The 27237-nt window shown below is 52.1% G+C and overlaps 1 protein-coding gene across 1 annotated transcript in view; it reads right to left on the reverse strand.

The window, feature by feature from the left end:
* Positions 1-262: 262 nt before the first annotated feature.
* The window catches only part of LOC140404606 (voltage-gated potassium channel subunit beta-3-like), a 72608-nt gene continuing 45633 nt past the window's right edge, over positions 263-27237 (reverse strand). The window contains 4 exon segments of the mRNA XM_072493207.1: positions 263-1083; positions 4374-4462; positions 9741-9861; positions 11105-11199. Of these exon segments, the coding sequence (XP_072349308.1) occupies positions 994-1083; positions 4374-4462; positions 9741-9861; positions 11105-11199 (395 nt within the window). The 3' untranslated portion in view covers positions 263-993.

The following is a 27237-nucleotide window of genomic DNA, read 5'->3' on the forward strand; positions in this document are numbered from 1 at the left end:
ATAGGGAGGGTGTGGGGGCTGGAGGAGGTTACAGAGATAGGGAGGGGTGTAGGGGCTGGAGGAGGTTACAGAGATAGGGAGGGTGTGGGGGCTGGAGGAGGTTACAGAGATAGGGAGGGTGTGGGGGCTGGAGGAAGTTACAGAGATAGGGAGGGGGTGTAGGGGCTGGAGGAGTTTACAGAGATAGGGAGGGTTGTAGGGGCTGGAGGAGGTTACAGAGATAGGGAGGGGGGTAGGGGCTGGAGGAGGTTACAGAGATAGGGAGGGGTGTAGGGGGACTGGAGGAGGTTACAGAGATAGGGAGGGGTGTGGGGGCTGGAGGAGGTTACAGAGATAGGGAGGGTGTGGGGGCTGGAGGAAGTTACAGAGATAGGGAGGGTTGTAGGGACTGGAGGAGGTTACAGAGATAGGGAGGGTTGTAAGCGCTGGAGGAGGTTACAGAGAGAGGGAGGGGGTGTAGGGACTGGAGGAGGTTCCAGAGAGAGGGAGGGGGTGTAGGGACTGGAGGAGGTTACAGAGATAGGGAGCATTGTAACCGCTGGAGGAGGTTACAGAGATAGGGAGGAGGGAATTGAAAATGGGGATGAGGATTTGAAAACAAGGCCGCTTTGATGTCCAATGTTGACGATGGCCTTGGGCACTCAGTGCCTCCATGAACTATCACATAACCCTTCCACGACCCCCAACTCCCCAGGTCGGTACCCCCTTGCCTGTTGTAGTTATACTGCTGCCTGTGTGTGGGTGATACTCATGGGGGTATGGGATGAAGAGGAACCAGGAACTCCTTCGTTGCATGATGGGATATTGAAAGCAGCGAGCTGTTCTACTGGGGGAGGGGACATTCCAAACGCCGCCAAGGGACTGATGAGGAAAGTCTGTCGATGATTGGAGCTGCCAGAGGGACAGGAGGTGAGGAAATAAGGAGGGTCAAGTTATGGAGGAAGATCGGAGGTGAGTCAGGATGTCCTTTCCCTGCTGGGCCTGCCTCGCACTCTATACTTTGGAACCTCTCCTGCTGCTTGGGTTGTTACCCAGGATAGCTTCAATGTCACTGATCATCAGGGGCGTCAGCTGAGGGACAATCTATATGGAAAAAGAATACAAGAATATTAAGAGATGCTGAGACATCAGGAGATTCCAAACATCATATCCCGCCCCCAAACTCGGCAGTCCACTCTTCACACAAAACTGATTCACCGCAAGTCATTTATTGTTGCCTTGAGGAGATGGTCACGGTGGCGAAGGGGACTGTATCCATTTCAAACATCACACCTAACATCTAACTCGCCCAGGACAGCTACAGCACGGGGTTAGATAAAGAGTAAAGCTCCCTCTACACTGTCCCCATCAAACACTCCCAGGACAGGTACAGCACGGGGTTAGATACAGAGTAAAGCTCCCTCTACACTGTCCCCATCAAACACTCCCAGGACAGGTACAGCACGGGGTTAGATACAGAGTAAAGCTCCCTCTACACTGTCCCCAACAAACACTCCCTGGACAGGCACAGCACGGGGTTAGATACAGAGTAAAGCTCCCTCTACACTGTCCCCATCTAACTCGCCCAGGACAGGTACAGCACAGGGTTAGATACAGAGTAAAGCTCCCTCTACACTGTCCCCATCTAACTCGCCCAGGACAGGTACAGCACGGGGTTAGATACAGAGTAAAGCTCCCTCTACACTGTCCCCATCTAACTCGCCCAGGACAGGCACAGCACGGGGTTAGATACAGAGTAAAGCTCCCTCTACACTGTCCCCAACAAACACTCCCTGGACAGGCACAGCACGGGGTTAGATACAGAGTAAAGCTCCCTCTACACTGTCCCCATCTAACTCGCCCAGGACAGGTACAGCACAGGGTTAGATACAGAGTAAAGCTCCCTCTACACTGTCCCCATCTAACTCGCCCAGGACAGGTACAGCACGGGGTTAGATACAGAGTAAAGCTCCCTCTACACAGTCCCCATCAAACACTCCCAGGACAGGCACAGCACGGGGTTAGATACAGAGTAAAGCTCCCTCTACCCTGTCCCCATCTAACTCGCCCAGGACAGGCACAGCACGGGGTTAGATACAGAGTAAAGCTCCCTCTACACTGTCCCCATCAAACACTCCCAGGATAGGTACAGCACGGGGTTAGATACAGAGTAAAGCTCCCTCTACACTGTCCCCATCTAACTCGCCCAGGACAGGTACAGCACAGGGTTAGATACAGAGTAAAGCTCCCTCTACACTGTCCCCATCTAACTCGCCCAGGACAGGTACAGCACGGGGTTAGATACAGAGTAAAGCTCCCTCTACACAGTCCCCATCAAACACTCCCAGGACAGGCACAGCACGGGGTTAGATACAGAGTAAAGCTCCCTCTACCCTGTCCCCATCTAACTCGCCCAGGACAGGCACAGCACGGGGTTAGATACAGAGTAAAGCTCCCTCTACACTGTCCCCATCTAACTCGCCCAGGACAGGCACAGCACGGGGTTAGATACAGAGTAAAGCTCCCTCTACACTGTCCCCATCAAACACTCCCAGCACAGGTACAGCACGGGGTTAGATACAGAGTAAAGCTCCCTCTACACTGTCCCCATCAAACACTCCCAGGACAGGTACAGCACGGGGTTAGATACAGAGTAAAGCTCCCTCTACACTGTCCCCATCAAACACTCCGAGGACAGGTACAGCACGGTGTTAGATACAGAGTAAACCTCCCTCTACACCGTCCCCATAAAACACTCCCAGGGCAGGTGCAGCACGGGGTTAGATACAGAGTAAAGCTCCCTCTACACTGTCCCCATCAAACACTCCCAGGACAGGTACAGCACGGGGTTAGATACAGAGTAAAGCTCCCTCTACACTGTCCCCATCAAACACTCCCAGGACAGATACAGCACGGGGTTAGATACAGAGTAAAGCTCCCTCTACACTGTCCCCATCAAACACTCCGAGGACAGGTACAGCACGGTGTTAGATACAGAGTAAACCTCCCTCTACACCGTCCCCATAAAACACTCCCAGGGCAGGTGCAGCACGGGGTTAGATACAGAGTAAAGCTCCCTCTACACTGTCCCCATCAAACACTCCCAGGACAGATACAGCACGGGGTTAGATACAGAGTAAAGCTCCCTCTACACTGTCCCCATCAAACACTCCCAGGACAGGTACAGCACGGGGTTAGATACAGAGTAAAGCTCCCTCTACACTGTCCCCATCAAACACTCACAGGACAGGTACAGCACGGGGTTAGATACAGAGTAAAGCTCCCTCTACACTGTCCCCATCAAACACTCACAGGACAGGCACAGCACAGGGTTAGATACAGAGTAAAGCTCCCTCTACACTGACCCCATCAAACACTCCCAGGACAGGCACAGCACAGGGTTAGATACAGAGTAAAGCTCCCTCTACACTGTCCCCATCAAACACTCCCAGGACAGATACAGCACGGGATTAGATACAGAGTAAAGCTCCCTCTACACTGACCCCATCAAACACTCCCAGGACAGGCACAGCACAGGGTTAGATACAGAGTAAAGCTCCCTCTACACTGTCCCCATCAAACACTCCCAGGACAGATACAGCACGGGGTAAGATACAGAGTAAAGCTCCCTCTACACTGTCCCCATCAAACACTCCCAGGACAGGTACAGCACGGGGTTAGATACAGAGTAAAGCTACCTCTACACTGTCCCCATCAAACACTCCCAGGACAGGTACAGCACGGGGTTAGATACAGAGTAAAGCTCCCTCCACACTGTCCTCATCAAACACTCCCAGGACAGGAACAGCATGGGGTTAGATACCAAGTAAAGCTCCCTGTACACTGTCCCCATCAAACACTCCCAGGACAGGTACAGCACGGGGTTAGATACAGAGTAAAGCTCCCTCTGCGCAGAGCTTGGGGCTCCCTTGGCAGCCAATGGCGGAGCGATGGGAATCGGGGGATTAGCAAGAGGCTGGAATCTGGGGGAGCGCAGAGATCCCGCCGGTCAGAGAGATACGGTGGCCTTGAAGGGATTTGAAAGCAAGACCTGAATTTAAAATCCGAGATTTGAATCATTGACAGGGTGTCTGCGTCGCTGGCTGGGCGAGAATTCATTGCCCTTCCCTAACTGAGGGTCTGCCACATCGCTGTGGGTCTGGAATCACGTGTAGGCCAGACCGGGTAAGGACGGAAGATTTCCTTCCCGAAAGGACATTAGTGAATCCGATGGGTTGTTACGACATTAAAACTTTTAATTCCAGATTTTCATTGAGTTGAAAGTTCACCATTTGCCGTGGCGGGGAATAGACTTTTTCAGATCACATTGCGGAGTTGTTAAGCTTGGTAACGTGTTCACCAACGTTACTGGCGCCTCACTGAGCGACACCCACCTGAATGGCTCCCAGGTTTTCCCGTAGTTGGACCGTATTCGACACTCCGAGCAGAACCGAGCTAACCGTCTCGTTCCTCAGGCACCAGGCTGAGCGGGATTGGAAATCTCAATCAATCAAAGATTCTCGGCCTCAAACACACAGGTCCTTTGTTTAAAACAGTTTGCTTAAAAATAGACAATCCCAATGGTCCCAAACCCTTCCCATTCACTCCCACTGTACACAATCCCAATGGACCCAAACCCCTTCCCATTCACTCCCATTGTACACAATCTCAATGGACCCAAACCCCTTCCCATTCACTCCCATTGTACACAATCCCAATGGACCCAAACCCCTTCCCATTCACTCCCATTGTACACAATCCCAATGGACCCAAACCCCTTCCCATTCACTCCCACTGTACACAATCCCAATGGACCCAAACCCCTTCCCATTCACTCCCATTGTACACAATCCCAATGGACCCAAACCCCTTCCCATTCACTCCCATTGTACACAATCCCAATGGACCCAAACCCCTTCCCATTCACTCCCACTCTACACAATCCCAATGGACCCAAACCCCTTCCCATTCACTCCCACTGTACACAATCCCAATGGACCCAAACCCCTTCCCATTCACTCCCATTGTACACAATCCCAATGGACCCAAACCCCTTCCCATTCACTCCCACTGTACACAATCCCAATGGACCCAAACCCCTTCCCATTCACTCCCATTGTACACATTCCCAATGGACCCAAACCCCTTCCGATTCACTCCCATTGTACACAAACCCAATGGATCAAACCCCCTTCCCATTCACTCCCATTGTACACAATCCCAATGGACCCAAACCCCTTCCCATTCACTCCCATTGTACACATTCCCAATGGACCCAAACCCCTTCCCATTCACTCCCATTGTACACAATCTCAATGGACCCAAACCCCTTCCCATTCACTCCCATTGTACACAATCCCAATGGACCCAAACCCCTTCCCATTCACTCCCATTGTACACAATCCCAATGGACCCAAACCCCTTCCCATTCACTCCCACTGTACACAATCCCAATGGACCCAAACCCCTTCCCATTCACTCCCATTGTACACAATCCCAATGGACCCAAACCCCTTCCCATTCACTCCCATTGTACACAATCCCAATGGACCCAAACCCCTTCCCATTCACTCCCACTCTACACAATCCCAATGGACCCAAACCCCTTCCCATTCACTCCCACTGTACACAATCCCAATGGACCCAAACCCCTTCCCATTCACTCCCATTGTACACAATCCCAATGGATCCAAACCCCTTCCCATTCACTCCCATTGTACACATTCCCAATGCACCAAACCCCTTCCCATTCACTCCCACTGTACACAATCCCAATGGACCCAAACCCCTTCCCATTCACTCCCACTGTACACAATCCCAATGGACCCAAACCCCTTCCCATTCACTCCCATTGTACACAATCCCAATGGACCCAAACCCCTTCCCGTTCACTCCCATTGTACACATTCCCAATGGACCCAAACCCCTTCCCATTCACTCCCATTGTGCACAATCCCATTGGACCCAAACCCCATCCCATTCACTCCCATTGTACACAATCCCAATGGACCCAAACCCCTTCCCATTCACTCCCATCGTACACAATCCCAATGGATCCAAACCCCTTCCCGTTCACTCCCATTATACACAATCCCAATGGAACCAAACCCCTTCCCGTTCACTCCCATTGTACACAATCCCAATGCACCCAAACCCCTTCCCATTCACTCCCATTGTACACAATCCAAATGGACCCAAACTCCTTCCCATTCACTCCCATTGTACACATTCCCAATGGTCCCAAACCCCTTCCCGTTCACTCCCACTGTACACAATCCCAATGGAACCAAACCCCTTCCCGTTCACTCCCATTGTACACAATCCCAATGCACCCAAACCCCTTCCCATTCACTCCCATTGTACACAATCCAAATGGACCCAAACCCCTTCCCATTCACTCCCATTGTACACAATCCCAATGGTCCCAAACCCCTTCCCATTCACTCCCATTGTACACAATCCCAATGGTCCCAAACCCTTCCCATTCACTCCCACTGTACACAATCCCAATGGACCCAAACCCCTTCCCATTCACTCCCACTGTACACAATCCCAATGGACCCAAACCCCTTCCGATTCACTCCCACTGTACACAATCCCAATGGACTCAAACCCCTTCCATTCACTCCCACTGTACACAATCCCAATGGACTCAACCCCCTTCCCATTCACTCCCATTGTACACATTCCCAATGGACCCAAACCCGTTCCCGTTCACTCCCATTGTACACAATCTCAATGGACCCAAACCCCTTCCCATTCACTCCCATTGTACACATTCCCAATGCACCAAACCCCTTCCCATTCACTCCCACTGTACACAATCCCAATGGACCCAAACCCCTTCCCATTCACTCCCACTGTACTCAATCCCAATGGACCCAAACCCCTTCCCATTCACTCCCATTGTACACAATCACAATGGACCCAAACCCCTTCCCGTTCACTCCCATTGTACACATTCCCAATGGACCCAAACCCCTTCCCATTCACTCCCATTGTGCACAATCCCATTGGACCCAAACCCCATCCCATTCACTCCCATTGTACACAATCCCAATGGACCCAAACCCCTTCCCATTCACTCCCATCGTACACAATCCCAATGGATCCAAACCCCTTCCCGTTCACTCCCATTATACACAATCCCAATGGAACCAAACCCCTTCCCGTTCACTCCCATTGTACACAATCCCAATGCACCCAAACCCCTTCCCATTCACTCCCATTGTACACAATCCAAATGGACCCAAACCCCTTCCCATTCACTCCCATTGTACACATTCCCAATGGTCCCAAACCCCTTTCCGTTCACTCCCACTGTACACAATCCCAATGGACCCGAACCCCTTCCCATTCACTCCCATTGTACACAATCCCAATGGTCCCAAACTCCTTCCCATTCACTCCCATTGTACACAATCCCAATGGTCCCAAACCCCTTCCCGTTCACTCCCACTGTACACAATCCCAATGGACCCAAACTCCTTCCCATTCACTCCCATTGTACACAATCCCAATGGTCCCAAACCCCTTCCCGTTCACTCCCATTGTACACATTCCCAATGGACCCAAACCCCTTCCCATTCACTCCCATTGTACCCAATCCCAATGGACCCAAACTCCTTCCCATTCACTCCCACTGTACACAATCCCAATGGACCCAACCCCCTTCCCATTCACTCCCATTGTACACAATCCCAATAGACCCAAACCCCTTCCCATTCACTCCCACTGTACACAATCCCAATGGACCCAACCCCCTTCCCATTCACTCCCATTGTACACAATCCCAATAGACCCAAACCCCTTCCCATTCACTCCCACTGTCACAATCCCAATGGACCCAAACCCCTTCACGTTCACTCCCATTGGAACGAATCCGACTGGACCCAAACCCCTTCCCATTCACTCCCATTGTACACAATCCCAATGGACCCAAACCCCTTCCCATTCACTCCCATTGTACACAATCCCAATGGACCCAAACCCCTTCCCATTCACTCCCATTGTACACAATCCCAATGGACCCAAACCCCTTCCCATTCACTCCCATTGTACACAATCCCAATGGACCCAAACCCCTTCCCATTCACTCCCATTGTGCACAATCCCAATGGACCCAAACCCCTTCCCATTCACTCCCATTGTGCACAATCCCAATGGACCCAAACCCCTTCCCATTCCCTCCCATTGTACACAATCCCAATGGACCCAAACCCCTTCCCATTCACTCCCATTGTACACAATCCCAATGGACCCAAACCCCTTCCCATTCACTCTCATTGTGCACAATCCCAATGGACCCAAATCCCTTCCCATTCACTCCCATTGTGCACAATCCCAATGGACCCAAACCCCTTCCCATTCCCTCCCATTGTACACAATCCCAATGGACCCAAACCCCTTCCCATTCACTCCCATCGTACACAATCCCAATGGACCCAAACCCCTTCCCATTCACTCCCATTGTGCACAATCCCAATGGACCCAAACCCCTTCCCATTCACTCCCACTGTACACATTCCCAATGGACCCAAACCCCTTCCCATTCACTCCCATTGTGCACAATCCCAATGGACCCAAACCCCTTCCCATTCACTCCCACTGTACACAATCCCAATGGACCCAAACCCCTTCCCATTCACTCCCACTGTACACATTCCCAATGGACCCAAACCCCTTCCCATTCACTCCCACTGTACACATTCCCAATGGACCCAAACCCCTTCCCATTCACTCCCATCGTACACCAATCCCAATGGACCCAAACCCCTTCCCATTCCCTCCCATTGAACACAATCCCAATGGACCCAAACCCCTTCCCATTCACTCCCACTGTACACAATCCCAATGGACCCAAACCCCTTCCCATCCTGTGAATCTGTGGAACTCTTTGCCGCAGAAGGCTGTGGAGGCCAAATCACTGAGTGTCTTTAAGACAGAGATAGATTGGTTCCTGATTAATAAGGGGATCAGGGGTTATGGGGAGAAGGCAGGAGAATGGGGTTGAGAAAATATCAGCCATGATTGAATGGCGGAGCAGACTCGATGGGCCGAGTGGCCTAATTCTGCTCCTATGTCTTCTGGTCTTATGCGGTACTCACATTTCCATGAATGAATAAAAGAAAAAATCTGTCCCACTGTTATTACAAACCCGGACGAGCCCCCAACAGAGGCCAAGGAACGGGACCAAAACCCCAATATTTTAAAGACTCAGTGATTTGGCCTCCACAGCCTTCTGCGGCAAAGAGTTCCACAGATTCACCCCCCTCTGGCTGAAGAAATTCCTCCTCCTCTCTGTTTTAAAGGATCGTCCCGTCAGTCTGAGGCTGTGGCCTCTGCTTCTAGTTTTTCCTACAAGTGGAAACATCCTCTCCACGCCCACTCTGTCCAGGCCCCGCAGTATCCTGTAAGTTTCAATAAAATCCCCCCTCACCCTTCTAAACTCCAACGTGTACAGACCCAGAATCCTCAACCCTTCCTCGTACGACAAGCTCGTCATTCCAGGGATCATTCTTGTGAACCTCCTCTGGACCCTTTCCAAGGCCAGCACATCTTTCCTTAGATACGGGGCCCAAAACTGCTCACAATACTCCAAATGGTCAGGAGTCACGTGTAGGCCAGACCGGGTAAGGACGGCAGATTCCCTCCCCTAAAGGACATTAGTGAGCCAGGTGGGTTTTTACGACCATTTCCGTTTAATTCCAGATTTTATGGAGTTGAAATTCGCCAATGGCGGTGATGGGGTTCAAACTCACCGATGGCCAGCTGGGCGAGGGTGCAGGACAGACTGTCAGCGATCGGCTGGAGTGCCTTGGTCTGGACTTGCTGCAGCTGGCCTTCCTCGCTAAGTATCCTCGTCTTCAGCCACTCGTAGCCCTGCAGGTCAAGACACGATCGTTCAGACAGGCACAGGGGGCAGGCGATGTCAGGCCGGAGGGAGGAGGTGGAAGGTCATCGGGAGGGCAAGATTACAACAAGTGTAGAGGGAGCTTTACTCTGTATCTAACCCCGTGCTGTACCTGTCCTGGGAGTGTTTGATGGGGACAGTGTAGAGGGAGCTTTACTCTGTATCGAACCCCGTGCTGTACCTGTCCTGGGAGTGTTTGATGGGGACAGTGTAGAGGGAGCTTTACTCTGTATCGAACCCCGTGCTGTACCTGTCCTCGGAGTATTTGATGGGGACAGTGTAGAGGGAGCTTTACTCTGTATCTAACCCCGTGCTGTACCTGTCCTGGGAGTGTTTGATGGGGACAGTGTAGAGGGAGCTTTACTCTGTATCTAACCCCGTGCTGAACCTGTCCTGGGAGTGTTTGATGGGGACAGTGTAGAGGGAGCTTTACTCTGTATCTAACCCCGTGCTGTACCTGTCCTGGGAGTGTTTGATGGGGACAGTGTAGAGGGAGCTTTACTCTATATCTAACCCCGTGCTGTACCTGTCCTCGGAGTGTTTGATGGGGACAGTGTAGAGGGAGCTTTACTCTGTGTCTAACCCCGTGCTGTGCCTGTCCTAGGAGTGTTTGATGGGGACAGTGTAGAGGGAGCTTTACTCTGTATCTGACCCCGTGCTGTACCTGTCCTTGGAGTGTTTGATGGGGACAGTGTGGAGGGAGCTTTACTCTGTATCTAACCCCGTGCTGTACCTGTCCTGGGAGTGTTTGATGGGGACAGTGTAGAGGGAGCTTTACTCTGTATCTAACCCCGTGCTGTACCTGTCCTGGGAGTGTTTGATGGGGACAGTGTAGAGGGAGCGTTACTCTGTATCTAACCCCGTGCCTTACCTGTCCTGGGAGTGTTTGATGGGGACAGTATAGAGGGAGCTTTACTCTGTATCTAACCCCGTGCTGTACCTCTCCTGGGAGTTTTTGATGGGGACAGTGTAGAGGGAGCTTTACACTGTATCTAACCCCGTGCCTTACCTGTCCTGGGAGTGTTTGATGGGGACAGTGTAGAGGGAGCTTTACTCTGTATCTAACCCCGTGCTGTACCTCTCCTGGGAGTTTTTGATGGGGACAATGTAGACAGAGCTTTACTCTGTATCTAACCCCGTGCTGTACCTGTCCTGGGAGTGTTTGCGGATATGAGAAGTTTTGCGGTAAAGTTTTCTGTGGTTTAATCTTACCGACAATGAAGCCCTGGAATTTTCTGGAATGCAGTCTTCGTATTTTCCAGTGATTAAACCACATGCCAATGGTGACCATGTCATAATTCCTAGACCTGGATGGACACACAACACTGCGTTACAAGTGGCCCCTGAGACGGTCACGGTGTGCTCACTGTGTGTTCACTGTGTGTTCACTGTGTGTTCACGGTGTGTTCACTGTGTGTTCACGGTGTGTTCACGGTGTGTTCACGGTGTGCTCACGGTGTGTTCACTGTGTGTTCACTGTGTGTTCACGGTGTGCTCACTGTGTGCTCACTGTGTGCTCACTGTGTGTTCACGGTGTGTTCACTGTGTGCTCACTGTGTGTTCACTGTGTGCTCACAGTGTGCTCACGGTGTGTTCACTGTGTGGTCACTGTGTGTTCACGTTGTGCTCACTGTGTGTTCACGGTGTGTTCACTGTGTGTTCACGGTGTGTTCACTGTGTGTTCACTGTGTGTTCATGGTGTGCTCACGGTGTGTTCACGGTGTGCTCACTGTGTGCTCACTGTGTGTTCACTGTGTGCTCACTGTGTGTTCACGGTGTGCTCAGTGTGTTACGGTGTGTTCACTGTGTGCTCACTGTGTGTTCACGGTGTGTTCACGGTGTGTTCACTGTGTGTTCACTGTGTGCTCACTGTGTGCTCACTGTGTGCTCACAGTGTGTTACGGTGTGTTCACTGTGTGCTCACTGTGTGTTACGGTGTGTTCACTGTGTGCTCACGGTGTTTTCACGGTGTGCTCACAGTGTGGAACGGTGTGCTCACTGTGTGTTACGGTGTGTTCACTGTGTGCACTCTGTGTGCTCACTGTGTGCTCATGGTGTGTTCACGGTGTGCTCACTGTGTGCTCACTGTGAGTTCACGGTGTGATCACTGTGTGATCACTGTGTGCTCACTGTGTGCTCACTGTGTGCTCACGGTGTGCTCACGGTGTGCTCACGGTGTGCTCACAGTGTGTTACGGTGTGTTCACTGTGTGCTCACTGTGTGCTCACTGTGTGCTCACTGTGTGTTCACTGTGTGTTCACTGTGTGTTCACTGTGTGTTCACGGTGTGTTCACGGTGTGTTCACGGTGTGTTCACGGTGTGTTCACTGTGTGTTCACTGTGTGTTCACTGTGTGTTCACGGTGTGTTCACTGTGTGTTCACGGTGTGGTCACAGTGTGCTCACGGTTTTCTCACTGTGTGCTCACTGTGTGTTCACGGTGTGCTCACTGTGTGCTCACTGTGTGTTCACTGTGTGTTCATTGTGTGCTCACTGTGTGCTCACAATGTGTTACGGTGTGTTCACTGTGTGCACTCTGTGTGCTCATGGTGTGTTCACGGTGTGCTCACTGTGTGCTCACTGTGTGCTCACTGTGTGTTCACTGTGTGTTCACGGTGTGCTCACTGTGTGCTCACTGTGTGCTCACTGTGTGCTCACTGTGTGCTCACTGTGTGCTCACGGTGTGTTCACGGTGTGCTCACAGTGTGTTACGGTGTGTTCACTGTGTGCTCACTGTGTGCTCACTGTGTGCTCACGGTGTGTTCACGGTGTGTTCATGGTGCGTTCACGGTGTGTTCACGGTGTGCTCACTATGTGTTCACTGTGTGTTCACTGTGTTTTCACGGTGTGTTCACTGTGTGTTCACTGTGTGTTCACGGTGTGTTCACTGTGTGTTCACGGTGTGGTCACGGTGTGTTCACTGTGTGTTCACGGTGTGGTCACAGTGTGCTCACGGTGTGCTCACTGTGTGCTCACTGTGTGTTCACTGTGTACTCACTGTGTGTTCACTGTGTGTTCACTGTGTGCTCACTGTGTGCTCACGGTGTGTTCACTGTGTGTTCACTGTGTGTTCACGGTGTGCTCACTGTGTGCTCACTGTGTGCTCACGGTGTGCTCACGGTGTGCTCACTGTGTGCTCACTGTGTGCTCACTGTGTGCTCACGGTGTGCTCACGGTGTGCTCACTGTGTGCTCACTGTGTGTTCACTGTGTGTTCACTGTGTGTTCACTGTGTGTTCATGGTGTGCTCACGGTGTGTTCACTGTGTGTTCACGGTGTGCTCACTGTGTGTTCACGGTGTGTTCACTGTGTGTTCACTGTGTGTTCACTGTGTGTTCACTGTGTGTTCACAGGGTGTTACGGTGTGTTCACTGTGTGCTCACTGTGTTACGTTGTGCTCACTGTGTGTTCACTGTGTGCTCACTGTGTTTTCACGGTGTGCTCACAGTGTGTTACGGTGTGTTCACTGTGTGCTCACTGCGTGCTCACTGTGTGTTCACTGTGTGTTCACGGTGTGTTCACGGTGTGCTCACAGTGTGTTACAGTGTGCTCACTGTGTGCTCACTGTGTGCTCACTGTGTGCTCACTGTGTGTTCACGGTGTGTTCACTGTGTGTTCACGGTGTGTTCACGGTGTGCTCACAGTTTGTTACGGTGTGTTCACTGTGTGCTCACTGTGTGCTCACTGTGTGCTCACTGTGTGTTCACGGTGTGTTCACTGTGTGTTCACGGTGTGTTCACGGTGTGCTCACAGTTTGTTACGGTGTGCTCACTGTGTGTTCACTGTGTGTTCACTGTGTGCTCACTGTGTGTTCACGGTGTGCTCACAGTGTGTTACGGTGTGTTCACTGTGTGCTCTCTGTGTGCTCACTGTGTGCTCACTGTGTGCTCACTGTGTGCTCACTGTGTGCTCACTGTGTGCTCACAGTGTGTTACGGTGTGTTCACTGTGTGCTCACTGTGTGCTCACAGTGTGTTACGGTGTGTTCACTGTGTGCTCACTGTGTGCTCACGGTGTGTTCACGGTGTGCTCACCGTGTGATCACGGTGTGTTCACGGTGTGCTCACCGTGTGATCACGGTGTGTTCACGGTGTGTTCACGGTGTGCTCACAGTGTGTTACGGTGTGCTCACTGTGTGTTCACTGTGTGCTCACTGTGTGTTCACGGTGTGCTCACTGTGTGTTCACGGTGTGCTCACAGTGTGTTACGGTGTGCTCACAGTGTGTTACGGTGTGCTCACTGTGTGTTCACTGTGTGTTCACTGTGTGCTCACTGTGTGCTCACTGTGTGCTCACGGTGTTCTCACAGTGTGTTACGGTGTGTTCACTGTGTGCACTCTGTGTGCTCACTGTGTGCTCACAGTGTGTTCACGGTGTGCTCACAGTGTGTTAACGGTGTGCTCACTGTGTGCTCACTGTGTGCTCACTGGGTGCTCACTGTGTGCTCACTGTGTGTTCACGGTGTGATCACTGTGTGCTCACTGTGTGCTCACTGTGTGCACACTGTCTGCTCACGGTGTGTTCACGGTGTGCTCACAGTGTGTTACGGTGTGTTCACTGTGTGCTCACTGTGTGCTCACTGTGTGCTCACGGTGTGTTCACGGTGTGTTCACGGTGTGCTCACGGTGTGTTCACTGTGTGTTCACGGTGTGTTCACGGTGTGTTCACGGTGTGTTCACGGTGTGTTCACGGTGTGCTCACAGTGTGTTACGGTGTGCTCACTGTGTGTTCACTGTGTGTTCACTGTGTGTTCACTGTGTATTACGGTGTGTTCACAGTGTGCTCACTGTGTGTTCACTGTGTGTTCACGGTGTGTTCACGGTGTGCTCACAGTGTGTTACGGTGTGCTCACTGTGTGTTCACTGTGTGCTCACTGTGTGCTCACTGTGTGTTCACGGTGTGCTCACAGTGTGTTACGGTGTGCTCACTGTGTGTTCACTGTGTGTTCACTGTGTGCTCACAGTGTGTTACGGTGTGCTCACTGTGTGTTCACTGTGTGTTCACTGTGTGCTCACTGTGTGTTCACGGTGTGCTCACAGTGTGTTACGGTGTGCTCACTGTGTGTTCACTGTGTGTTCACTGTGTGCTCACTGTGTGCTCACTGTGTGTTCACGGTGTGCTCACAGTGTGTTACGGTGTGCTCACTGTGTGTTCACTGTGTGTTCACTGTGTGCTCACTGTGTGTTCACGGTGTTCTCAGTGTGTTACGGTGTGTTCACTGTGTGCTCACTGTGTGCTCACTGTGTGCTCACTGTGTGTTCACTGTGTGTTCATTGTGTGCTCACTGTGTGCTCACTGTGTGCTCACTGTGTGCTCACAGTGTGTTACGGTGTGTTCACTGTGTGCACTCTGTGTGCTCACTGTGTGCTCACGGTGTGTTCACGGTGTGATCACTTTGTGCTCACTGTGTGCTCACGGTGTGCTCACGGTGTGCTCACGGTGTGTTCACGGTGTGCTCACAGTGTGTTACGGTGTGTTCACTGTGTGCTCACTGTGTGCTCACTGTGTGCTCACTGTGTGCTCACGGTGTGTTCACTGTGTGTTCACGGTGTGTTCACGGTGTGTTCACGGTGTGCTCACGGTGTGCTCACTGTGTGTTCACGGTGTGTTCACTGTGTGTTCACTGTGTGTTCACGGTGTGTTCACTGTGTGTTCACGGTGTGGTCACAGTGTGCTCATGGTGTGCTCATGGTGTGCTCATGGTGTGCTCACTGTGTGCTCACTGTGTGTTCACGGTGTGCTCACTGTGTGCTCACTGTGTGTTCACTGTGTGTTCACTGTGTGCTCACTGTGTGCTCACTGTGTGTTCACTGTGTGCTCACTGTGTGCTCACTGTGTGCTCACTGTGTGCTCACTGTGTGTTCACTGTGTGTTCACTGTGTGTTCACGGTGTGCTCACTGTGTGCTCACGGTGTGTTCACTGTGTGTTCACTGTGTGTTCACAGTGTGCTCACGGTGTGCTCACGGTGTGTTCACTGTGTGTTCACGGTGTGCTCACTGTGTGTTCACGGTGTGTTCATGGTGTGTTCACGGTGTGTTCACTGTGTGTTCACTGTGTGTTCACTGTGTGTTCACGGTGTGCTCACAGTGTGTTACGGTGTGTTCACTGTGTGCTGACTGTGTGCTCACTGTGTTACGGTGTGCTCACTGTGTGTTCACTGTGTGCTCACTGTGTTTTCACGGTGTGCTCACAGTGTGTTAAGGTGTGTTCACTGTGTGCTCACTGTGTGCTCACTGTGTGTTCACGGTGTGTTCACTGTGTGTTCACTGTGTGTTCACGGTGTGCTCACAGTGTGTTACGGTGTGTTCACTGTGTGCTCACTGTGTGCTCACTGTGTGTTCACGGTGTGTTCACTGTGTGTTCACGGTGTGTTCACGGTGCGCTCACAGTATGTTACGGTGTGCTCACTGTGTGTTCACTGTGTGTTCACTGTGTGCTCAATGTGTGTTCACGGTGTGCTCACAGTGTGTTACGGTGTGTTCACTGTGTGCTCCCTGTGTGCTCACTGTGTGCTCACTGTGTGCTCACTGTGTGCTCACAGTGTCTTATGGTGTGTTCACTGTGTGCTCACTGTGTGCTCACGGTGTGTTCACGGTGTGCTCACAGTGTGTTACGGTGTGTTCACTGTGTGCTCACTGTGTGCTCACGGTGTGTTCACGGTGTGCTCACGGTGTGTTCACGGTGTGTTCACGGTGTGTTCACTGTGTGCTCACTGTGTGCTCACTGTGTGCTCACGGTGTGTTACCTGTGTGTTCACGGTGTGTTCACAGTGTGTTACGGTGTGTTCACTGTGTGCTCACTGTGTGTTACGGTGTGTTCACTGTGTGCTCACTGTGTGTTCACGGTGTGTTCACTGTGTGTTCACGGTGTGCTCACGGTGTGCTCACGGTGTGTTACGGTGTGCTCACTGTGTGTTCACTGTGTGCTCACTGTGTGCTCACGGTGTGTTCACGGTGTGCTCACAGTGTGTTACGGTGTGTTCACTGTGTGCTCACTGTGTGCTCACTGTGTGCTCACGGAGTGTTCACGGTGTGCTCACTGTGTGTTCACTGTGTGTTCACTGTGTGTTCACTGTGTGTTCACGGTGTGTTCACGGTGTGTTCACGGTGTGTTCACGGTGTGTTCACGGTGTGTTCACGGTGTGTTCACGGTGTGTTCATGGTGTGTTCATGGTGTGTTCACGGTGTGGTCACAGTGTGCTCACGGTTTTCTCACTGTGTGCTCACTCTGTGTTCACGGTGTGCTCACTGTGTGCTCACTGTGTGTTACGGTGTGTTCACTGTGTGCACTCTGTGTGCTCACTGTGTGCTCACGGCGTGTTCACGGTGTGCTCACTGTGTGCTCACTGTGTGCTCACTGTGTGTTCACGGTGTGATCACAGTGTGCTCACTGTGTGCTCACTGTGTGCTCACGGTGTGCTCACGGTGTGCTCACGGTGTGTTCACGGTGTGTTCACGGTGTGCTCACGGTGTGCTCACTATGTGTTCACTGTGTGTTCACTGTGTGTTCACTGTGAGTTCACGGTGTGTTCACTGTGTGTTCACTGTGTGTTCACGGTGTGTTCACTGTGTGTTCACGGTGTGGTCACAGTGTGCTCAATGTGTGCTCACTGTGTGCTCACGGTGTGCTCACTGTGTGCTCACTGTGTGTTCACTGTGTGCTCACTGTGTGCTCACGGTGTGTTCACTGTGTGTTCACTGTGTGTTCACGGTGTGCTCACTGTGTGCTCACGGTGTGCTCACTGTGTGTTCACTGTGTGTTCACTGTGTGTTCACTGTGTGCTCACGGTGTGCTCACGGTGTGCTCACAGTGTGTTACGGTGTGTTCACTGTGTGCTCTCTGTGTACTCACGGTGTGTTCACGGTGTGCTCACAGTGTGTTCACTGTGTGCTCACTGTGTGCTCACGGTGTGTTCACTGTGTGTTCACTGTGTGTTCACGGTGTGCTCACTGTGTGCTCACGGTATGCTCACTGTGTGTTCACTGTGTGTTCACTGTGTGCTCACGGTGTGCTCACGGTGTGCTCACGGTGTGTTCACGGTGTGTTCACGGTGTGCTCACTGTGTGTTCACTGTGTGTTCACGGTGTGTTCACTGTGTGTTCACTGTGTGTTCACTGTGTGTTCACTGTGTGTTCACTGTGTGTTCACGGTGTGCTCACAGGGTGTTACGGTGTGTTCACTGTGTGCTCACTGTGTTACGGTGTGCTCACTGTGTGTTCAATGTGTGCTCACTGTGTTTTCACGGTGTGCTCACAGTGTGTTACGGTGTGTTCACTGTGTGCTCACTGTGTGCTCACTGTGGGCTCACTGTGTGCTCACTGTGTGTTCACGGTGTGTTCACTGTGTGTTCACGGTGTGTTCACGGTGTGCTCACAGTGTGTTACGGTGTGTTCACTGTGTGCTCACTGTGTGCTCACTGTGTGCTCACTGTGTGTTCACGGTGTGTTCACTGTGTGTTCACGGTGTGTTCACGGTGTGCTCACAGTGTGTTACGGTGTGCTCACTGTGTGTTCACTGTGTGTTCACTGTGTGCTCACTGTGTGCTCACTGTGTGTTCACGGTGTGCTCACAGTGTGTTACGGTGTGTTCACAGTGTGTTACGGTGTGTTCACTGTGTGCTCTCTGTGTGCTCACTGTGTGCTCACTGTGTGCTCACTGTGTGCTCACTGTGTGCTCACTGTGTGCTCACTGTGTGCTCACTGTGTGCTCACAGTGTGTTACGGTGTGTTCACTGTGTGCTCACTGTGTGCTCACGGTGTGTTCACGGTGTGCTCACAGTGTGTTACGGTGTGTTCACTGTGTGCTCACTGTGTGCTCACTGTGTGCTCACTGTGTGCTCATGGTGTGTTCACGGTGTGCTCACCGTGTGATCACGGTGTGTTCACGGTGTGCTCACCGTGTGATCACGGTGTGATCACGGTGTGTTCACGGTGTGTTCACGGTGTGCTCACAGTGTGTTACGGTGTGCTCACAGTGTGTTACGGTGTGCTCACTGTGTGTTCACTGTGTGTTCACTGTGTGCTCACTGTGTGTTCACGGTGTTCTCACAGTGTGTTACGGTGTGTTCACTGTGTGCTCACTGTGTGCTCACTGTGTGTTCACTGTGCGTTCATTGTGTGCTCACTGTGTGCTCACTGTGTGCTCACTGTGTGCTCACTGTGTGCTCACAGTGTGTTACGGTGTGTTCACTGTGTGTTCACTGTGTGTTCACTGTGTGTTCACTGTGTGCTCACTGTGTGTTCACGGTGTGCTCACTGTGTGTTCACGGTGTTCTCACAGTGTGTTACGGTGTGTTCACTGTGTGCTCACTGTGTGCTCACTGTGTGTTCACTGTGTGTTCATTGTGTGCTCACTGTGTGCTCACTGTGTGCTCACTGTGTGCTCACAGTGTGTTACGGTGTGTTCACTGTGTGCACTCTGTGTGCTCACTGTGTGCTCACGGTGTGATCACTGTGTGCTCACTGTGTGCTCACTGTGTGCTCACTGTGTGCTCACTGTGTGCACACTGTGTGCTCACGGTGTGTTCACGGTGTGCTCACAGTGTGTTACGGTGTGTTCACTGTGTGCTCACTGTGTGCTCACTGTGTGCTCACTGTGTGCTCACGGTGTGTTCACGGTGTGTTCACGGTGTGTTCACGGTGTGCTCACTGTGTGCTCACTGTGTGCTCACGGTGTGTTCACTGTGTGTTCACGGTGTGTTCACGGTGTGTTCACGGTGTGCTCACAGTGTGTTACGGTGTGCTCACTGTGTGTTCACTGTGTGTTACGGTGTGTTCACAGTGTGCTCACTGTGTGTTCACTGTGTGTTCACGGTGTGTTCATGGTGTGCTCACAGTGTGTTACGGTGTGCTCACTGTGTGTTCACTGTGTGTTCACTATGTGCTCACTGTGTGTTCACGGTGTGCTCACAGTGTGTTACGGTGTGCTCACTGTGTGTTACGGTGTGCTCACTGTGTGTTCACTGTGTGTTCACTGTGTGCTCACTGTGTGTTCACGGTGTGCTCACAGTGTGTTACGGTGTGCTCACTGTGTGTTCACTGTGTGTTCACTGTGTGCTCACTGTGTGCTCACTGTGTGCTCACTGTGTGTTCACGGTGTGTTACGGTGTGTTCACTGTGTGCTCACTGTGTGCTCACGGTGTGCTCACAGTGTGTTACGGTGTGTTCACTGTGTGCTCACTGTGTGCTCACGGTGTGTTCACGGTGTGCTCACCGTGTGATCACAGTGTGTTCACGGTGTGCTCACCGTGTGATCACGGTGTGTTCACGGTGTGTTCACGGTGTGCTCACAGTGTGTTACGGTGTGCTCACTGTGTGTTCACTGTGTGCTCACTGTGTGTTCACGGTGTGCTCACAGTGTGTTACGGTGTGCTCACAGTGTGTTACGGTGTGCTCACTGTGTGCTCACTGTGTGTTCACTGTGTGTTCACTGTGTGCTCACTGTGTGCTCACTGTGTGCTCACGGTGTTCTCACGGTGTTCTCACAGTGTGTTACGGTGTGTTCACTGTGTGCTCACTGTGTGCTCACTGTGTGTTCAATGTGTGTTCATTGTGTGCTCACTGTGTGCTCACAGTGTGTTACGGTGTGTTCACTGTGTGCACTCTGTGTGCTCACTGTGTGCTCACAGTGTGTTCACTGTGTGCTCACTGTGTGCTCACTGTGTGCTCACTGTGTGTTCACGGTGTGATCACTGTGTGCTCACTGTGTGCTCACTGTGTGCTCACTGTGTGCACACTGTGTGCACACGGTGTGTTCACGGTGTGCTCACGGTGTGTTCACAGTGTGTTACGGTGTGTTCACTGTGTGCTCACTGTGTGCTCACGGTGTGTTCACGGTGTGTTCACGGTGTGCTCACGGTGTGTTCACTGTGTGTTCACTGTGTGTTCACGGTGTGTTCACGGTGTGTTCACGGTGTGCTCACGGTGTGCTCACAGTGTGTTACGGTGTGCTCACTGTGTGTTCACTGTGTGTTACGGTGTGTTCACAGTGTGCTCACTGTGTGTTCACTGTGTGTTCACGGTGTGTTCACGGTGTGTTCACGGTGTGCTCACAGTGTGTTACGGTGTGCTCACTGTGTGTTCACTGTGTGTTCACTGTGTGCTCACTGTGTGTTCACGGTGTGCTCACAGTGTGTTACGGTGTGTTCACTGTGTGTTCACTGTGTGCTCACTGTGTGATCACGGTGTGCTCACAGTGTGTTACGGTGTGCTCACTGTGTGTTCACTGTGTGTTCACTGTGTGCTCACTGTGTGTTCACGTTGTTCTCACAGTGTGTTACGGTGTGTTACGGTGTGTTCACTGTGTGCTCACTGTGTGCTCACTGTGTGCTCACTGTGTGCTCACTGTGTGCTCACTGTGTGTTCATTGTGTGCTCACTGTGTGCTCACTGTGTGCTCACTGTGTGCTCACAGTGTGTTACGGTGTGTTCACTGTGTGCACTCTGTGTGCTCACTGTGTGCTCACGGTGTGTTCACGGTGTGCTCATTGTGTGCTCACTGTGTGCTCACTGTGTGTTCACGGTGTGATCACTGTGTGCTCACTGTGTGCTCACTGTGTGCTCACTGTGTGCTCACTGTGTGCTCACGGTGTGTTCACGGTGTGTTCACGGTGTGTTCACGGTGTGTTCACGGTGTGTTCACGGTGTGTTCACGGTGTGCTCACAGTGTGTTACGGTGTGTTCACTGTGTGCTCACTGTGTGCTCACGGTGTGTTCACTGTATGTTCACGGTGTGCTCACGGTGTGCTCACGGTGTGCTCACTGTGTGTTCACGGTGTGTTCACTGTGTGTTCACTGTGTGTTCACGGTGTGTTCACGGTGTGTTCACTGTGTGTTCACGGTGTGGTCACAGTGTGCTCACGGTGTGCTCACTGTGTGCTCACTGTGTGCTCACTGTGTGTTCACGGTGTGCTCACTGTGTGCTCACTGTGTGTTCACTGTGTGTTCACTGTGTGCTCACTGTGTGTTCACTGTGTGTTCACGGTGTGTTCACGGTGTGCTCACAGTGTGTTACGGTGTGCTCACTGTGTGTTCACTATGTGTTCACTGTGTGCTCACTGTGTGTTCACGGTGTGCTCACAGTGTGTTACGGTGTGCTCACTGTGTGTTCACTGTGTGTTCACTGTGTGCTCACTGTGTGTTCACGATGTGCTCACAGTGTGTTACGGTGTGCTCACTGTGTGTTCACTGTGTGTTCACTGTGTGCTCACTGTGTGCTCACTGTGTGCTCACTGTGTGTTCACGTTGTTCTCACAGTGTGTTACGGTGTGTTCACTGTGTGCTCACTGTGTGCTCACTGTGTGCTCACTGTGTGCTCACTGTGTGTTCACTGTGTGTTCACTGTGTGTTCACTGTGTGTTCATTGTGTGCTCACTGTGTGCTCACTGTGTGCTCACTGTGTGCTCACAGTGTATTACGGTGTGTTCACTGTGTGCACTCTGTGTGCTCACTGTGTGCTCACGGTGTGTTCACGGTGTGCTCATTGTGTGCTCACTGTGTGCTCACTGTGTGTTCACGGTGTGATCACTGTGTGCTCACTGTGTGCTCACTGTGTGCTCACGGTGTGTTCACGGTGTGCTCACAGTGTGTTACGGTGTGTTCACTGTGTGCTCACTGTGTGCTCACGGTGTGTTCACTGTGTGTTCACGGTGTGTTCACGGTGTGTTCACGGTGTGTTCACGGTGTGCTCACGGTGTGCTCACGGTGTGCTCACGGTGTGTTCACGGTGTGTTCACTGTGTGTTCACTGTGTGTTCACTGTGTGTTCACGGTGTGTTCACGGTGTGTTCACGGTGTGTTCACGGTGTGGTCACAGTGTGCTCACGGTGTGCTCACTGTGTGCTCACTGTGTGCTCACTGTGTGCTCACTGTGTGCTCACTGTGTGTTCACTGTGTGTTCACTGTGTGCTCACTGTGTGCTCACTGTGTGCTCACTGTGTGCTCACTGTGTGCTCACTGTGTGTTCACTGTGTGTTCACGGTGTGCTCACTGTGTGCTCACTGTGTGCTCACGGTGTGTTCACTGTGTGTTCACTGTGTGTTCACTGTGTGTTCACAGTGTGCTCACGGTGTGCTCACGGTGTGTTCACTGTGTGTTCACGGTGTGCTCACTGTGTGTTCACGGTGTGTTCACGGTGTGTTCACGGTGTGTTCACGGTGTGTTCACTGTGTGTTCACTGTGTGTTCACTGTGTGTTCACTGTGTGTTCACGGTGTGCTCACAGTGTGTTACGGTGTGTTCACTGTGTGCTCACTGTGTGCTCACTGTGTTACGGTGTGCTCACTGTGTGTTCACTGTGTGCTCACTGTGTTTTCACGGTGTGCTCACAGTGTGTTAAGGTGTGTTCACGGTGTGCTCACTGTGTGCTCACTGTGTGCTCACTGTGTGCTCAATGTGTGCTCACTGTGTGTTCACGGTGTGTTCACTGTGTGCTCACTGTGTTTTCACGGTGTGCTCACAGTGTGTTACGGTGTGTTCACTGTGTGCTCACTGTGTGCTCACTGTGTGTTCACGGTGTGTTCACTGTGTGTTCACTGTGTGTTCACGGTGTGTTCACTGTGTGTTCACTGTGTGTTCACGGTGTGTTCACGGTGCGCTCACAGTATGTTACGGTGTGCTCACTGTGTGTTCACTGTGTGTTCACTGTGTGCTCAATGTGTGTTCACGGTGTGCTCACAGTGTGTTACGGTGTGTTCACTGTGTGCTCCCTGTGTGCTCACTGTGTGCTCACTGTGTGCTCACAGTGTGCTCACAGTGTCTTATGGTGTGTTCACTGTGTGCTCACTGTGTGCTCACGGTGTGTTCACGGTGTGCTCACAGTGTGTTACGGTGTGTTCACTGTGTGCTCACTGTGTGCTCACTGTGTGCTCACAGTGTGTTACGGTGTGTTCACTGTGTGTTCACGGTGTGTTCACGGTGTGTTCACGGTGTGTTCACGGTGTGTTCACGGTGTGTTCACGGTGTGGTCACAGTGTGCTCACGGTTTTCTCACTGTGTGCTCACTGTGTGTTCACGGTGTGCTCACTGTGTGCTCACTGTGTGCTCACTGTGTGTTCACGGTGTGCTCACTGTGTGCTCACTGTGTGCTCACTGTGTGTTCACTGTGTGTTCACTGTGTGTTCACTGTGTGCTCACTGTGTGCTCACTGTGTGCTCACGGTGTGTTCACGGTGTGTTCACTGTGTGTTCACGGTGTGCTCACTGTGTGTTCACTGTGTGTTCACTGTGTGCTCACTGTGTGCTCACGGTGTGTTCACTGTGTGTTCATTGTGTGCTCACTGTGTGCTCACAGTGTTTTACGGTGTGTTCACTGTGTGCTCACGGTGTGTTCACGGTGTGTTCACGGTGTGTTCACGGTGTGTTCACGGTGTGTTCACGGTGTGTTCACGGTGTGTTCACGGTGTGCTCACTATGTGTTCACTGTGTGTTCACTGTGTGTTCACGGTGTGTTCACTGTGTGTTCACTGTGTGTTCACTGTGTGTTCACGGTGTGTTCACGGTGTGTTCACGGTGTGTTCACTGTGTGTTCACGGTGTGGTCACAGTGTGCTCAATGTGTGCTCACTGTGTGTTCACGGTGTGCTCACTGTGTGCTCACTGTGTGCTCACTGTGTGTTCACTGTGTGCTCACTGTGTGCTCACGGTGTGTTCACTGTGTGTTCACTGTGTGTTCACGGTGTGCTCACTGTGTGCTCACGGTGTGCTCACTGTGTGCTCACGGTGTGCTCACTGTGTGCTCACTGTGTGCTCACGGTGTGCTCACTGTGTGTTCACTGTGTGCTCACGGTGTGCTCACGGTGTGTTCACAGTGTGTTACGGTGTGCTCACTGTGTGTTCACTGTGTGTTCACTGTGTGCTCACTGTGTGCTCACTGTGTGCTCACGGTGTGTTCACGGTGTGCTCACAGTGTGTTACGGTGTGTTCACTGTGTGCTCACTGTGTGCTCACGGTGTGTTCACGGTGTGCTCACCGTGTGATCACGGTGTGCTCACGGTGTGCTCACCGTGTGATCACGGTGTGTTCACGGTGTGTTCACGGTGTGTTCACGGTGTGTTCACGGTGTGCTCACAGTGTGTTACGGTGTGCTCACTGTGTGTTCACTGTGTGCTCACTGTGTGCTCACTGTGTGTTCACGGTGTTCTCACAGTGTGTTACGGTGTGTTCACTGTGTGCTCACTGTGTGCTCACTGTGTGTTCACTGTGTGTTCATTGTGTGCTCACTGTGTGCTCACTGTGTGCTCACAGTGTGTTACGGTGTGTTCACTGTGTGCACTCTGTGTGCTCACTGTGTGCTCACGGTGTGATCACCGTGTGCTCACCGTGTGCTCACTGTGTGCTCACTGTGTGCACACTGTGTGCACACTGTGTGCTCACGGTGTGCTCACGGTGTGCTCACAGTGTGTTACGGTGTGTTCACTGTGTGCTCACTGTGTGCTCACTGTGTGCTCACGGTGTGTTCACGGTGTGTTCACGGTGTGCTCACGGTGTGCTCACTGTGTGCTCACGGTGTGTTCACTGTGTGTTCACGGTGTGTTCACGGTGTGCTCACGGTGTGCTCACAGTGTGTTACGGTGTGCTCACTGTGTGTTCACTGTGTGTTACGGTGTGTTCACAGTGTGCTCACTGTGTGTTCACTGTGTGTTCACGGTGTGTTCACGGTGTGCTCACAGTGTGTTACGGTGTGCTCACTGTGTGTTCACTGTGTGTTCACTATGTGCTCACTGTGTGTTCACGGTGTGCTCACTGTGTGTTCACGGTGTGCTCACAGTGTGTTACGGTGTGCTCACTGTGTGTTACGGTGTGCTCACTGTGTGTTCACTGTGTGTTCACTGTGTGCTCACTGTGTGTTCACGGTGTGCTCACAGTGTGTTACGGTGTGCTCACAGTGTGTTACGGTGTGCTCACTGTGTGTTCACTGTGTGTTCACTGTGTGCTCACTGTGTGTTCACGGTGTGCTCACAGTGTGTTACGGTGTGCTCACTGTGTGTTCACTGTGTGTTCACTGTGTGCTCACTGTGTGTTCACGGTGTTCTCACAGTGTGTTACGGTGTGTTCACTGTGTGCTCACTGTGTGCTCACTGTGTGCTCACTGTGTGTTCACTGTGTGTTCATTGCGTGCTCACTGTGTGCTCACTGTGTGCTCACTGTGTGCTCACAGTGTGTTACGGTGTGTTCACTGTGTGCACTCTGTGTGCTCACTGTGTGCTCACGGTGTGTTCACGGTGTGCTCACTGTGTGCTCACTGTGTGCTCACTGTGTGTTCACGGTGTGATCACTGTGTGCTCACTGTGTGCTCACTGTGTGCTCACTGTGTGCTCACTGTGTGTTCACTGTGTGCTCACGGTGTGTTCACGGTGTGTTCACGGTGTGTTCACGGTGTGCTCACAGTGTGTTACGGTGTGTTCACTGTGTGTTCACTGTGTGCTCACTGTGTGCTCACGGTGTGTTCACGGTGTGTTCACGGTGTGTTCACGGTGTGTTCACTGTGTGTTCACTGTGTGTTCACTGTGTGTTCACTGTGTGTTCACGGTGTGTTCACTGTGTGTTCACGGTGTGTTCACGGTGTGTTCACGGTGTGTTCACTGTGTGTTCACGGTGTGGTCACAGTGTGCTCACGGTGTGCTGACTGTATGCTCACAGTGTGCTCACAGTGTGCTCACTGTGTGCTCACTGTGTGTTCACTGTGTGCTCACTGTGTGCTCACTGTGTGCTCACTGTGTGTTCACTGTGTGTTCACGGTGTGCTCACGGTGTGCTCACGGTGTGCTCACGGTGTGCTCACGGTGTGCTCACGGTGAGTTCACGGTGAGTTCACTGTGTGTTCAATGTGTGTTCACTGTGTGTTCACTGTGTGTTCACTGTGTGTTCACGGTGTGCTCACGGTGTGCTCACGGTGTGTTCACTGTGTGTTCACGGTGTGCTCACTGTGTGTTCACTGTGTGTTCACTGTGTGTTCACTGTGTGTTCACTGTGTGTTCATGGTGTGCTCACAGTGTGTTACGGTGTGTTCACTGTGTGCTCACTGTGTGCTCACTGTGTGCTCACTGTGTTACGGTGTGCTCACTGTGTGTTCACTGTGTGCTCACTGTGTTTTCACGGTGTGCTCACAGTGTGTTACGGTGTGTTCACTGTGTGCTCACTGTGTGCTCACTGTGTGCTCACTGTGTGCTCACTGTGTGCTCACTGTGTGTTCACGGTGTGTTCACTGTGTGTTAACGGTGTGTTCACGGTGTGCTCACAGTGTGCTACGGTGTGTTCAATGTGTGCTCACTGTGTGCTCACTGTGTGTTCACGGTGTGTTCACTGTGTGTTCACGGTGTGTTCACGGTGTGCTCACGGTGTGCTCACAGTGTGTTAC

The sequence above is a fragment of the Scyliorhinus torazame genome, chromosome 31 (genome assembly GCF_047496885.1).
Source record: "Scyliorhinus torazame isolate Kashiwa2021f chromosome 31, sScyTor2.1, whole genome shotgun sequence".
Taxonomy (NCBI): domain Eukaryota; kingdom Metazoa; phylum Chordata; class Chondrichthyes; order Carcharhiniformes; family Scyliorhinidae; genus Scyliorhinus; species Scyliorhinus torazame.